The sequence below is a fragment of the Perca flavescens genome, chromosome 4 (genome assembly GCF_004354835.1).
Source record: "Perca flavescens isolate YP-PL-M2 chromosome 4, PFLA_1.0, whole genome shotgun sequence".
Taxonomy (NCBI): Eukaryota; Metazoa; Chordata; class Actinopteri; order Perciformes; family Percidae; genus Perca; species Perca flavescens.
Window position 1 is genome coordinate 37,391,734 of NC_041334.1, and position 12,732 is coordinate 37,404,465.

Consider the following 12,732-nt stretch of genomic DNA (forward strand, 5'->3'; position numbering starts at 1 on the left):
AAATGCACGTCATGTTATCTTAGGAGTTATGTTAAGTTAAATGTTTATTACGTGATAGGTAGGCTGTCACCAGGAGACTGTGCACCAGACTACTGAACATGACCGTAACCGTGCCTAATGCATGAGTCATGTAATCAAACGGGTGTCTAGGTTCTCGGCAAGTTTGACTTATCAACCGATAGCAGAAGCCTTTATGTCTCGTGCATTTTAGAATTGTGTTCATGGAAATTCATATGCTACATTACCAAGGGGAAAGTATTAGGCCTATATCACATACAAATACACGTAATGTTATCTTGATAGATATGTAAAGTTAAGGCAAGGCAAGGCAGCTTTATTTATATAGCACATTTCAGCAAAAGGGCAATTCAAAGTGCTTTACATAAAACATTAAAGAGCAGTTAGAAAACAATTAAAAAACAATAATAAACAAATTAAAAACATTAAAAGACAAGAATAAAATTGATAGTGCAGTATAAGAATAAAAGTTACAGTTCAGTATAAGAAATTAAAGTTAATAAAATAGATTATTTAAAGAAAAGCAACATCAAAAAGATAGGTCTTTAGCTTAGATTTAAAAGAACTGAGAGTTGCAGCGGACCTACAGGTTTCTGGGAGTTTGTTCCAGATATGTGGAGCATAAAAACTGAACGCTGCTTCCCCCTGTTTAGTTCTGACTCTGGGGACAACAAGTAGACCTGTCCCAGACCACCTGAGAGGTCTGGGTGGGTCATAATGACGCGATCACCACTCCTCGATCTGCATACTGCAGTCAGGGCTTACTCAATTTCCCAGTACCAGTTCTTTAGACGTCACACAATGATTTACACACAGTTCTTTGGAAGTCACACAACAAATGATTCAGAAACATGCCCTGTGTGCCAAAATGCATGGAGCTTAATGCTATAAGGTCACTACGCTAACATGCTCACAATGACAAGGCTAAGTGTTTTGATCAGTTTTTTGGAAGTAAGTAAGTTTGGATTAAGAAAAAGAAAAGCTTAACACACACACACACACACACACACACACACACACACACACACACACACACACACAGTACATACACTCAAATAGCAGTCTCAAAAAAGAATTTCAAAATTACTGCATGAACTTTCATCAAGTAACATTACTGGTTTCGAAACTGATAATACATTTACAACAATGCGAAAAAGATAAAGAAGCATTAGCTTTTATGTTGTGATTTTGAATTTGCCGCGTGGCATTGCGCTAATAAAGGGAAAAAAGAAATGTTGTTGTTATGTTATGTGATTAATCATACCTTGGCGTTTAATTATAACAAAACATTTTCCTCTAAAAGCAAAAAAAAAAAAAAACACTTAACTGTCGTAGTCTTTGCAAGAGGATGAATAATTAACAAAAGCCCGACACAACACTCTTTCGTAGGCTACATGCACACAAACACATAAAATACTCCCACTAACAAAAACAACTAAAGGGGTTTATAAATCCACTTGTCTTGGACCACAGAGTTTTTTTGGGATCTTTGGGTCTCATGTCAACACGGTGTGTAAGAAAGCAAACCAGTGCTTGTATTTCTTTTGTAAGCTCCGAAGTTTTAACATTGCTGTGACTCTGATGGGAAGGTTTTATTGTTGTTTCAATTAATCACTTCTTACTTTTACCTTTCTTTAAGTTGGTACAGTTTACTGAGCCAAAAGGATAAGAACTGACGACAGGGGATTGTCAAAGTGTTTGGAAAAATTGCGTTACCTTGCGTAAACATGGACGCCTGGCCAATAAATGCTATTGAAGGGCGGGTCTTGGCGTGGCCATAGTGGGATTCGTAATATTGTGGCCCGCCAGCCCAAAGTTGAAAGGGTGGTTTTACCAACTCACAGGCGCTAGGGGGAAGCGAGACGGCCACCATTCAACATGAAAAAAGACCCTAAATATATGACCATAAAAATGACTCCGAAGCTGTTCAGTTAAAGGTCCCATGACATGGTGCTCTTTGGATGCTTTTATATAGACCTTAGTGGTTCCCTAGTACTGTATCTGAAGTCTCTTTTATATAGACCTTAGTGGTCCCCTACTGCTCTGAGCGATCTCTCCAATTTATTAAAGCAAGGGGTTTTTAAGAAGGCGGAGTCGGTCTTGGCAGACCACAACCACCCTCTGTCACAGGTATTTCAGTTGCTCCCGTCTGGTCGCAGGTACAGCTTTCCCAGATGCAGGATGAAGAAAGGGAATTTCGGCGAAAAAGACTCAGGCCCAAAGGCCGAGATATATGACTGTAATTCCTGCGTATTCATTGATAGGACTTATGGATACCAAAACTCAAAGATCAACTGATTCAGGTTAAGAAAAATTTACTGAGTCCAGCAGTTAAGGTGTAATCACATATGTGGGTTCACAAAAGACACTCAGGGCCCTATCTAGCACCCAGCGCAATTGCCTTTGTACACCGATGCATGTATCATTCCTATTTTGCACCCGACACACAGCGGACTTTTCCCTCCACAGTAGCACGTCGGTAAATTAGGGAATGTATTTGCGCTCCCGGGGGCGGTTCAGCGAAAAGAGGATGCGTGTTCCGGCGCTAACGTTCCCTGGTGCTATTTTGCAGTTTCAGAAAACAATTCTGCCACTGACCAGGAAAAACCTGGTCTAATGTCAGTAGCGCATTATTCAGATGCTATTTTAGGGGCGCATGCTTGGCCATAATGTAGCGTGAAAAAGAAAAATATGACTGAAAATGTACTTCAGGTGTTTGAATAGACCAGGAGGCACTTTACAGTACAGTCCTCAAAAAGTCGCAGCATTCTTTGTGGCTTGTTGTGTTTTACACAACATTTCCATGAATCATGGATGTGTTGACGACATACATGAGGAAATATTAGAGGACTTAATGTTGAACCTCTGGTCCGGGAGTAATGCGCGATGCGCTCCTGGTGGAGCGGGTGGACGGAGATGGAGTGGGGGGAGGAGGAAGGGGCACAACAGGAGCAGGTGGTGGGTTTGGAGGCCCACGCTCCATGGCTGCAGCAATCCTCTCCAGACTTGAGGAGATGCGCCCGAGAGGCCGCAGCAACATCGCCACCCGGTCAAGACTCCTTTTCCTCGATGGGGCGTAGTCCTCCTGTCTCCGGGCAGATTCTTCTGTTGCCACACACACACTCAGGGTGGAGTCCCCTGTCTGGTGCAACTTCCTCTTCTTGTTCTCATAACCTTTCAACAATTCTCTTTTACGCCATATAAGACCTAAACAATTTTTATGACTTAAGCTTAACCTTCTGTGCATCAAGAGGTCACCCAGAGTACTTTTGAGCATTCTGCTGAATTGTTCTGCATCAATTAATGGTGGAAATGTCTTTATTTATGCAAAGGAAAACACAGTTGGCAATTCAAAATTTAAAAAACATAATGGGATATAATCAAGGGGGTAAGCTTCGCTTCAGAACGCAAACCTCCAATGGCGCCATTTTGTTGCTACAAAGCGATCACCTCCTGTTAGCATTACACTGACCGCCATTTTTTTTTTACGTCACTTGACTGTGAATAACTTTACATCTGAAGCGTTTAAAGACTCTATTTGTCCATTGTTTATTTCTAAAGAAACACGACAATGTATAAAAGGCTCCATTACCTTGTACCTCACGTTATGGCTCCGTAGCAGATGTTTTTGTAAAAATAAGCTAACGATTGTGTCATAACCACGAGACTTACACACAGTAGAGGAATTACCGTATAGTACAGGAGAAGCTCGCAGGCAGTTTAGACTTACATTAGCTGTTTAGGTTGAATTACTAATGTTAACTAGCATGTTAGTGATCAATAATTAGCCTGTGCTTATGTTATCTCCTTACATATACCTACACTCTCAGTCTCTGTAAGATTGGGAATGATTGAGATTTCTCTCGGCACAGCTACCAGAAGACTTCACACTTTCAGACAGGTTGCTCACGTCACATTTACGTTGTCTCTGTCAGTTGGAGGCTGCGCAGTAAAGCAAGAGATCACCGGAAAAGTGCTTCTAATATCCTTCACTGGTCTCCGTCCAGAGCAACGGGATCTGTTGGTCCATTATATACTGTCTATGGATATAATGCAGTCGGGCGTTCTGTAGCATTTTCAAATATTTATTCTTCTGCAGATCAACTTTTCTCATTTAACGTTTTCTCTGCTGAGTCAACGCACACATGTAGGCATGAATTACTCTTTCTCTTCTTTGTGTGTTTTGTTTGTAGAAGTAACCTCTTTATTACTATTTACAGATATAACTATACGTAAAAAAAAATTCAATTTGTAAACAGTTGCACAATAGTACAATGGAGCGGAGTGCAAAGGCTGCTGAATAAATATGAAATGATTAATGTAACCTGTACTCTGTCTTTGTTACTGTAAGGCAGAATTTGCAATTCTGGGGAAATGTGAGTCAGGACTTGTAGAGTCAGGACTTCTAGATAAGAATGTCGAGTCATCTGTCACTCCCTTTCCATCCCCAGATCAGATGATATAAAGAAGATGTGAACTTCACCTCCTTCACTTCTGCTCACAGACTGACTGGTGTGACATTCAAGACTGTAAGTACTCTGATGGATTCATATGTAGATTACTGAGCAAGAGTAGTTTAACTCAGAGTCGTTGCACGATGCTGTTAAATCTGCTTATAATAGATACATCAGGCTTATTGTGGTGAGGAACTGAGGTAGACAAATTCAATTTTCATTTTCAATGTAATAAGCAAAAGTAGAGTTACTATTCAGTTACAAATTACTGGTGCAGCACAAAAGAAATGCCAAAAACACACACATGGTGTCAATGCAACATTACCGATTTAGTTGTGTGTCTCTTTTAGAATCATGAAGAACTTCTTGTCTACAAATGAGCAGCTCTGTAAGAACCAATGTCTGATGTCCCTCAACAGAAGGTATAAGGCTATCTTTCAGGTGAGTAACTCTCTAAAAAGAAATGCTCACTCTATATTTTGGTATGATATTGTTTGGATATCAGTTGAATGTCTCTGTTTCTGCCTGCAGTGTGATGGTAACTTTGTCGTCTATGACTGTGCCTGTTGCCCAAACAAGGCTGTGTGGGCCTCAGGCACTAATGGATCAGACGCTGTCCGCGTGATCATGCAGGCTGACGGCAACCTGGTCATTTACAACCAATGTAACCAAGCCAGGTGGAGCTCAGGGACATACATCGCGGGATCGTGCAACGTGTGCCGTCTTGAAATGACGGATTGCGGCAAACTAGTGTTGACCAGAAACTGTCAACAAGTTTGGTGCTCATGCTGAAATGATGTCTTCACATGGAATCCCAAAGCTTTGTTAAATTGAATGCTTTGCAAGTACAAGTCATCTTTGAATGCCAGTGTGAATTACAATAAATCTGCCTGCTGGAATCAAATAAAAGCACATTTTCACACTGTATAAAAGTGTTTTTCTTTTCTTTGTTCTTTTTTTTTGTGGCTTCGTAGTGACATAAACAGCTCTATTTGTAATGCAGATATCTCGGTAAAGAGCACTGGAAGTTGTATCAAAGTAATAAGAAACAGTCAGCTGTTCTAATAACTGAGCTGAAAACATCATTAAGTAGGCCTACACAAGAGACTTCCCAAAGCGGCTGCTTGAACCTCAAACTAAGGCATGCATTAAAATAATAATAATACATAACCATTGCCATTAAGCTGTGCAACTTAACTTCAAGAACTACATTTCACGCTAAGAGTGATCTGTATGTATAGGCCTATATATAACTTATACTCAACCTATTTTCATTTATATATTTGATTACAATGCTACAAACACAGCTCTGTTACACTTTAGGCTAGTAGATCGTTGATCATCTGTTTCTCCGTGAAGGGGAGAGACAGTGAGATAGAGAAAAAGAGGTGCTCAACAATCAGCTGTTTTTCCAGAGTCAGCTCTTTAGATAAAATTGTGGTCACCACTTTTTTCTTGCCTTTGATTTTGGTGTGATTTTCCTGTGTCGAGTTCGCTCTGTGGAATGGATGAGTAGACTGGATGTTTTCTGTTGACATGCTGTAGCATTGATGTTGTGCTATCGTGGGAAGCTAGTTTGGTTTTGACAGACTGTACAGACATGACTATAGTTATTCTTAGTTATGTTATTAGGCTGTATTTTCATAGATTTTAATCTGCTTTATTGTAATAAATTCTGTTGATTTTGTTATGGATATTTTCTGCCCTTTCCAGTGATGCACTTTAGGACTCAAACACAGAAACACAGAGGCACAGAAAAACACAAAGATGGTTAAGTCCAAGACTTTACGCCCAGGGGCCTCTGCACTCTAAATCCATGTCTGTGTGTGAGACCGTCTTACTGGAGAGAGATCAGAGAGCTTCAGAGGCTCTCTGCAGTCTGCACTCTGAGAAACTCAAACTCTTCTGTCTGGACCGGCAGCAGCTGGTGGGTCTACGTCTGCAGAGATTCAGAAAAACACTCCAACCACAGATTCAGACCCATCGATGAAGCTGCACGACAACACAAGAAGAAAATTCAAGAAACTCTGGAGCCATTGAAGGAGAAGTTAAAGGTTTTTGAACGAGTTAAAGAGGAGTTTGATCAGACAGCAGAACACATGAAGGCCCAGGCCAGATGCACAGAGATGCAGATTAAAGGTCCCATGACATGTTGCTTTTTAGATGCTTTTATATAGACCTTAGTGGTCCCCTAGTACTGTATCTGAAGTCTCTTTTATATAGACCTTAGTGGTCCCCTAATACTGTATCTGAAGTCTTTTATATAGACCTTAGTGGTCCCCTAATACTGTATCTGAAGTCTTTTATATAGACCTTAGTGGTCCCCTAATACTGTATCTGAAGTCTCTTTTATATAGGCCTTAGTTGTCCCCTAATACTGTATCTGAAGTCTCTTTTATATAGACATTAGTGGTCCCCTAATACTGTATCTGAAGTCTTTTATATAGACCTTAGTGGTCCCCTAATACTGTATCTGAAGTCTCTTTTATATAGACCTTAGTGGTCCCCTAATACTGTATCTGAAGTCTCTTTAATATAGGCCTTAGTGGTCCCCTAATACTGTATATGAAGTCTCTTTTATATAGGCCTTAGTGGTCCCCTAATACTGTATCTGAAGTCTGTTTTATATAGACCTTAGTGGTCCCCTGGTCCTTGACCAACTGCCACTTTGCTTGTTTGAAAGCCATGATGTCTCTCTCTCATGGGTTGGCCAAATTCTCTGGGTGGCCAAAGCAGAGAAAGGGGAGGTAACCTTTCCCCTTATGACCTCATAAGGAGAAGATTCCAGATCGGCCCATCTGAGCTTTCATTTTCTCAAAGGCAGAGCAGGATACCCAGGGCTCGGTTTACACCTATCACCATTTCTAGCCACTGGGGGACCATAGGCAGGCTGGGGGAACTCATATTAATGTTAAAAAAACTCATAAAGTGAAATGTTGGTGCCATGGGACCTTTAAAGCTACTTTGTGTAAGAAGTAATCGAGTAATCTTCTCCCCCTCCCTGGCATCCGTCACGGTGCCACTGAGTTTAAAAGGGTAAAAGGCGGAGGTATGTCCCTCTTTGGCTAATGTATTTCAAAGATGGAGGCGCAACATGGCTGCCGCCATTTGAGCGACTCGCTTGTATGTTTTCTGAATGATTCTGAATATCAGATTCTACGCTGACGAGAATACTTTGATTAGTTGGTGGAAGTAATTACACATGAATGAACACATATGTGTGAAAGAACAAAGGGGTTTTGCTAAGAATCAACAACAAAAAATTACACAATGGAGCTTTAAGGAGCAGTTTAAGAATGTCCACCAGTTTCTAGAAGAGGAAGAGGAGGCCAGGATGGCTGCCCTGAGGGAGGAAGAGGATGAAGGAGAAGATGGAGGCTCTGAGCAGAGAGATAGCAGCTCTTTCAGAATCAGTCCGAGCCACAGAGGACGAGCTGAGAGCTGAAGACGTCTCATTCCTGATCAACTCCAGGGCTGCAGTGGAAAGAGTCCAGCAGCGCCCCCTGCTGGAAGATCCACAGCCGCTCTCAGGAGCTCTGATAGACGAGGCCAAACACCTGGGCCAACTGAGCTTCAACATCTGGAACAAGATGAAGGAGATGGACTCCTACCGGTCCTGTGATTCTGGATCCAAACACTGCTGATCCAAGACTCGTCCTGTCTGACCAGTGCGTTAGGAGGAGAGAGACAGCAGCTTCCTGATAATCCAGAGAGGTTTGATGAGTACCCCTCTGCCCTGGGCTCTGAGGGCTTTAACTCAGGGACTCACAGCTGGGATGTCGAGGTTGGAGACAGTACATACTGGCTATTGGGTGTGTAGCAGAGTCTGGGCAGAGGAAGGGAGACATACTGTCTAAAGCAGGTTGGTCTGAAGCATGGGGAATAATGTTATTTAAAGGTAAATACTCAGCATGGTCACCATCACCTCACCCCACTGTTGTTGGAGTCCAGAGGATCAGAGTAAATCTGGACAGGACCAGAGGAACGCTGTTGTTCTCTGATTCTGATGCTAAAAACACACACACACACACACACACACACACACACACACACACACACACGCGCACACACACACCTTCACTGAGAGGATGTTTCCATTAATTTTCCCTGGGGATGAGGTTAAGATATCACCATTAAAGGTGTGTGACAGTGGAACAGAGCAGTTAGAGATAAACTTGTTCATGATGTTGTTTATTTCTTAAAGGGAAAAGTCACTGAATGTATCCTCTCCCTAGTATCCTCCTGCTGTTGCATTATTACAAAGATATGTTTCTTTTTGTCACTCTTGTTCAGTTGGACAATCTGCTTTTGGTTTCTGTTGTCACATTTTTCATATAGAATGTCAAATGATTTCATGAAGTTTCTGATCTTTTGGTTTGTGTAGTCTTTTCTCTTTTAATATCCTGTTTCATTTGTTTCATTTCATTTCTTATTTTGTGTGGAGCGCTCACGTCAGTTCGTGATGGCATCACGAAAATAAATCTATTAGAACGTGATACCATCACGATATTATATAACACGATATGTGTTGGTAGATATGGTCACGTTGTTTAAACTAATGTATTTCAATGGGAAGCATCTTACGTGATCACAGCACGAATCTGTCGGGCTGCAGCAGAGCAGCTGGATACAGCTTTGATATTATTGGTATTTTTAGCCCAATAACCGCTGTTTTAATCAACATTTATTCACCAGATCTTATCACGGTTTATATGTATTTATTTTAATGTTATTTCGGGCTATTTCGGCCAGGGAAGCTGGATTGCATTGTTGTTTGACATTTTTAAAACTATAATGCTACATCTATCAACATGTATTTAGCTGTTATCATGGTATGCATTTCTTTATTTTAATAATATTACCGGTGAAATATTACAGTAAATAAGACAGAACAGTAGGCCACGATATGAGCCGAGCTGGGCGCATTCAAAGCCGATGTCCCACAATGCAATGCGGGCATTCATTCACAGAATCAGACAGCGATCAGCGGGTCTTTAACGCCTGTATCGCTTCAATGTACGTAAGGGATCATGTAGAGCGAGGCGGTTGTTATAGCGAATACAACTTTCTGACAGTTTAGCATCTCTGATGCCAACTACAATTCTGTCCCTTATTAACTGTTCTCTCAGGGCCCCGAATTCACAATGCTCAGCCAGTGTGTGTGCGCTGTTATAACCGTGGATTTCCACCAGATGGGTAACGGCTCCGAAACGGTGGCAGAGTCATCAGGTTTCCATTAAAGTCAGTGTGTGTGTTTCCACTGACTGCAGAACGGCTGCGCGTTCGACTCCGTCCCAGCTCCACAGCCCTCCGCAGCAGATACGCAGAGCTTCTATTTTTGCCGGACGCCAGAGAGCAACGCAGCAAATCAGCACACGGCAGATAGTGCGGGACAGGAAGTCGAGCACAGAAGCAAAGTAAAAGATCCGGTTAATTTTCAAAATAAAATCCACCGTGCTCACTGCGGATCATATCTCTCTGCACTACACCTTGAACACACAGCACAGAGCTGTTTCCCCTCTACTCCTCTGGATGGAAACTAACTGGTGGTGGTTTTGTGGTTCTATTCGACGTGAATTCGCGAACTTGTGGGTCCTCGTGACTACAGCTGTCAGTCATGGCCGGAGCCGTGCCACAACAAATCCGGACCTGGTGGGTGTTGTTACGCATCTGGTGGAAATGAGGAGTAAAGGACTCAACACTCTCACCGGGCTCTTGGCTCCGCATAGACATATATTGGCTCCGTCTGTTGAAGCTCTTTTGAAGATAACGCTCCGTGAACGCCTCCGTGACGGCGTTAAGACTTCTTCTGTTCGTCCGTGAGGGGGTAAAACTTTAAGAATATCTTCGACGTCATCGCCGGCTGCATACATGAAGGCATTCACTAGAAACTCTTGCGAATGTTTATCCAGTCCTGACACTATTGAGCTTTTTCACAGCAGTAGGAAAAGCACAGGTGTATTCAAAACCATTACTGATGGCTGAATTCCACTTAGGAGAGACCCTGGTATTAAACCATTACTGATGGCTGCATTCCACTTAGGAGAGACCCTGGTATTAAACCATTACTGATGGCTGAATTCCACTTAGGAGAGGCCCTGGTATTAAACCATTACTGATGGCTGCATTCCACTTAGGAGAGGTCCTGGTATTAAACCATTACTGATGGCTGCATTCCACTTAGGAGAGGCCCTGGTATTAAACCATTACTGATGGCTGCATTCCACTTAGGAGAGGTCCTGGTATTGTGCATGCTGACTCACTGAAATATCTTACTGGAACACTTGATGGAACTGAGCCATCGTTAAGGTTATCAATCTCAGCTGGGCTTTTCCTACTATGACAAGTCAACACGTCTGCTGTGAAAAAGGGCCATTCTGTAGCATTCAAAGCATTTAATCCATCTCGGCCATTCATTAGCATCGCAGAAGTTGAACTTGCCTGGCGGCGCTAGCTGTGGAGTCCACTGTTGCGCCGACATTTCTACGTCCATCGTTTTTGCTTCCTCGGACGATTACTTTTCTTAATCTGGTTTAGTTCGCCTTTTCCTACAGTCCTTCTCCACCCGATCCCGTTTCTGACACCATGTTAAGTTAGGAGTGTATTCATAACTAAACACCGAGAGCTGTGTGTATACCACGTCTACTTTAACTTGCGTCTTCCAAAACAGTCCCCGGCACACTATAGTTCCCTTTACACAACAATCGTTAATTTGGTTTTTGCTGCAGAAAAAAAAAAAAAAAAAAAAAAAAAAAACACAATATTTAAAGTGTAGGCCTCCTTGATGTTTTTAGCCAAGTTCTTTGAACGGATGACTGACCAAAATATTGGAGTTTCTTACCAAAACTTACTTTGATACAACTTCCAGTAATCTTTAACGAGATATTTGCATTACAAATAAAAGGTCACAAAGAAAAGCATTTACACTGAGAAAACAAGCTTTTGATTCCATACAACATAGCAGGCAGGTTTATTGTAATTCACAGAGACCGACAAAGATGACTTGCAAACCATACAATTTAACAAAGCTTTGAGGTCATGTGAAGACATCATTTCATCAGGAGCTCCAAACTCGTTGAAAATTTCTGGTCAACTCCAGTTTTCCGCCATCGGTCAGCTCAAGACGGCACATTTCGCACGGACTATTGATGTACGTCCCTGAGCTCCACTTGGCTTGGCCATGTTGGTCGTAAACGACCAGGTTGCCGTCAGCCTGCATGAGCACGTGGACAGCACCTGATCCATCAGTGCCTGAGGCCCACACAGGCCTGTTGCCAGAGTCATAGACGACAAAGTTACCATCCCTCTGCAGGCAGAAACAGACATTTAACTGATATCCAAACAATCATACCAACATATAGAGAGAGAATTTCATTTTAGATAGTTACTCACCTGAAAGTAAGCTTTATACTGCCCGTTGTTGGAAGTCAGAAATTGGTCCGGATGGAGCTGATCATTTATAGACAAGGAGTTCATGATTCTGAAAGAGACAAACCACTAAATCTATGATGTTGTATTGATAGTGTGCGTTTTTGGCATTTATTTTGTGCAGCACCAGTTATTTGTTATTGAATAGTAGCCATGAAAAAAAAAAAAAATACATTTGTAACTATCCACCTCAGTTCATAACTACAATAAGCATGATGTACCAATTATGAACACATTTAAGCATCTTCTAATGACTCTGCATCAAACTACTATTGCTCAGTGATGTATTCTCTATTATAAACAGATAAATAAACCTATAATAAATGACACAAGTAATTATATTAAATACATCAACTACTCTTGCTCAGTAATGTATGACTCCATCAGAGTACTTACAGTCTTGAATGTCACACCAGTCAGTCTGTGAGAAGAAGTGAAGGAGGTGAAATGTCTCTATAGAATAACTTCTTTATATCTGGTAGGCCTGCTGCCCCTAGGGAGCTTCTCCTAATTGCAGGATTGGAGTCTGGTGTGTGGGAGTCAGGGTTCCAGCTGCCTCTCATCTACCACAATCAACCTCTGCTTAAAAATAATATTTTTTTTTGTGCAACAAAGTTATTTTTTGTGTGTGTGTGTGTGTAAAGAGTTGTGATGAATAACATCACAATATTTTAAGAAAAAAAGTCATAATAAAAATAAATAATTACATGATTTGTAGGTTTTAGTTAAAGTAAAATCAGCATTTTGGGGGTTAGGCTCTGGCTGGCTTGCCAGGGGCTTTAACGGACATGGGGACGTATGTGGCAGAGCTGTTGTACTGGATTGCATCTGG

At 41.7% G+C, this 12,732-nt stretch overlaps 2 protein-coding genes across 2 annotated transcripts; one reads left to right on the plus strand and one right to left on the minus strand.

The window, feature by feature from the left end:
- The first annotated feature begins 4,464 nt into the window (after positions 1-4,464).
- LOC114554470 (comitin-like) lies at positions 4,465-5,399 on the plus strand. The gene is made up of 3 exons (XM_028576340.1): positions 4,465-4,547; positions 4,823-4,913; positions 5,004-5,399. Exons 2-3 carry the CDS (start codon positions 4,827-4,829, stop codon positions 5,262-5,264), a joined length of 348 nt encoding a protein of 115 aa, XP_028432141.1. The 5' UTR covers positions 4,465-4,547; positions 4,823-4,826; the 3' UTR covers positions 5,265-5,399.
- Positions 5,400-11,410: 6,011 nt separating this feature from the next.
- On the minus strand, positions 11,411-12,404 carry LOC114554473 (mannose-specific lectin-like). Its single transcript, XM_028576342.1, has 3 exons — positions 12,297-12,404; positions 11,865-11,952; positions 11,411-11,778 (listed from the first exon to the last, which is right to left on the minus strand). The coding sequence occupies exons 2-3, from the start codon at positions 11,946-11,948 to the stop codon at positions 11,530-11,532; spliced, it is 333 nt and encodes a 110-aa protein (XP_028432143.1). The 5' UTR covers positions 11,949-11,952; positions 12,297-12,404; the 3' UTR covers positions 11,411-11,529.
- Between the last annotated feature and the right edge of the window lie 328 nt (positions 12,405-12,732).

Excerpts from the sequence above, each read along its gene's own strand:
- LOC114554473 (XM_028576342.1), bottom strand. The coding sequence starts at position 11,948 with ATGAACTCCTTGTCTATAAATGATCAGCTCCATCCGGACCAATTTCTG. Across the intron at positions 11,779-11,864 it reads AGTATAAAGCTTACTTTCAG|AGGGATGGTAACTTTGTCGT; the intron begins GTGAGTAACTAT and ends TTCTGCCTGCAG.
- LOC114554470 (XM_028576340.1), top strand. The coding sequence starts at position 4,827 with ATGAAGAACTTCTTGTCTACAAATGAGCAGCTCTGTAAGAACCAATGT. Across the intron at positions 4,914-5,003 it reads GGTATAAGGCTATCTTTCAG|TGTGATGGTAACTTTGTCGT; the intron begins GTGAGTAACTCT and ends TTCTGCCTGCAG.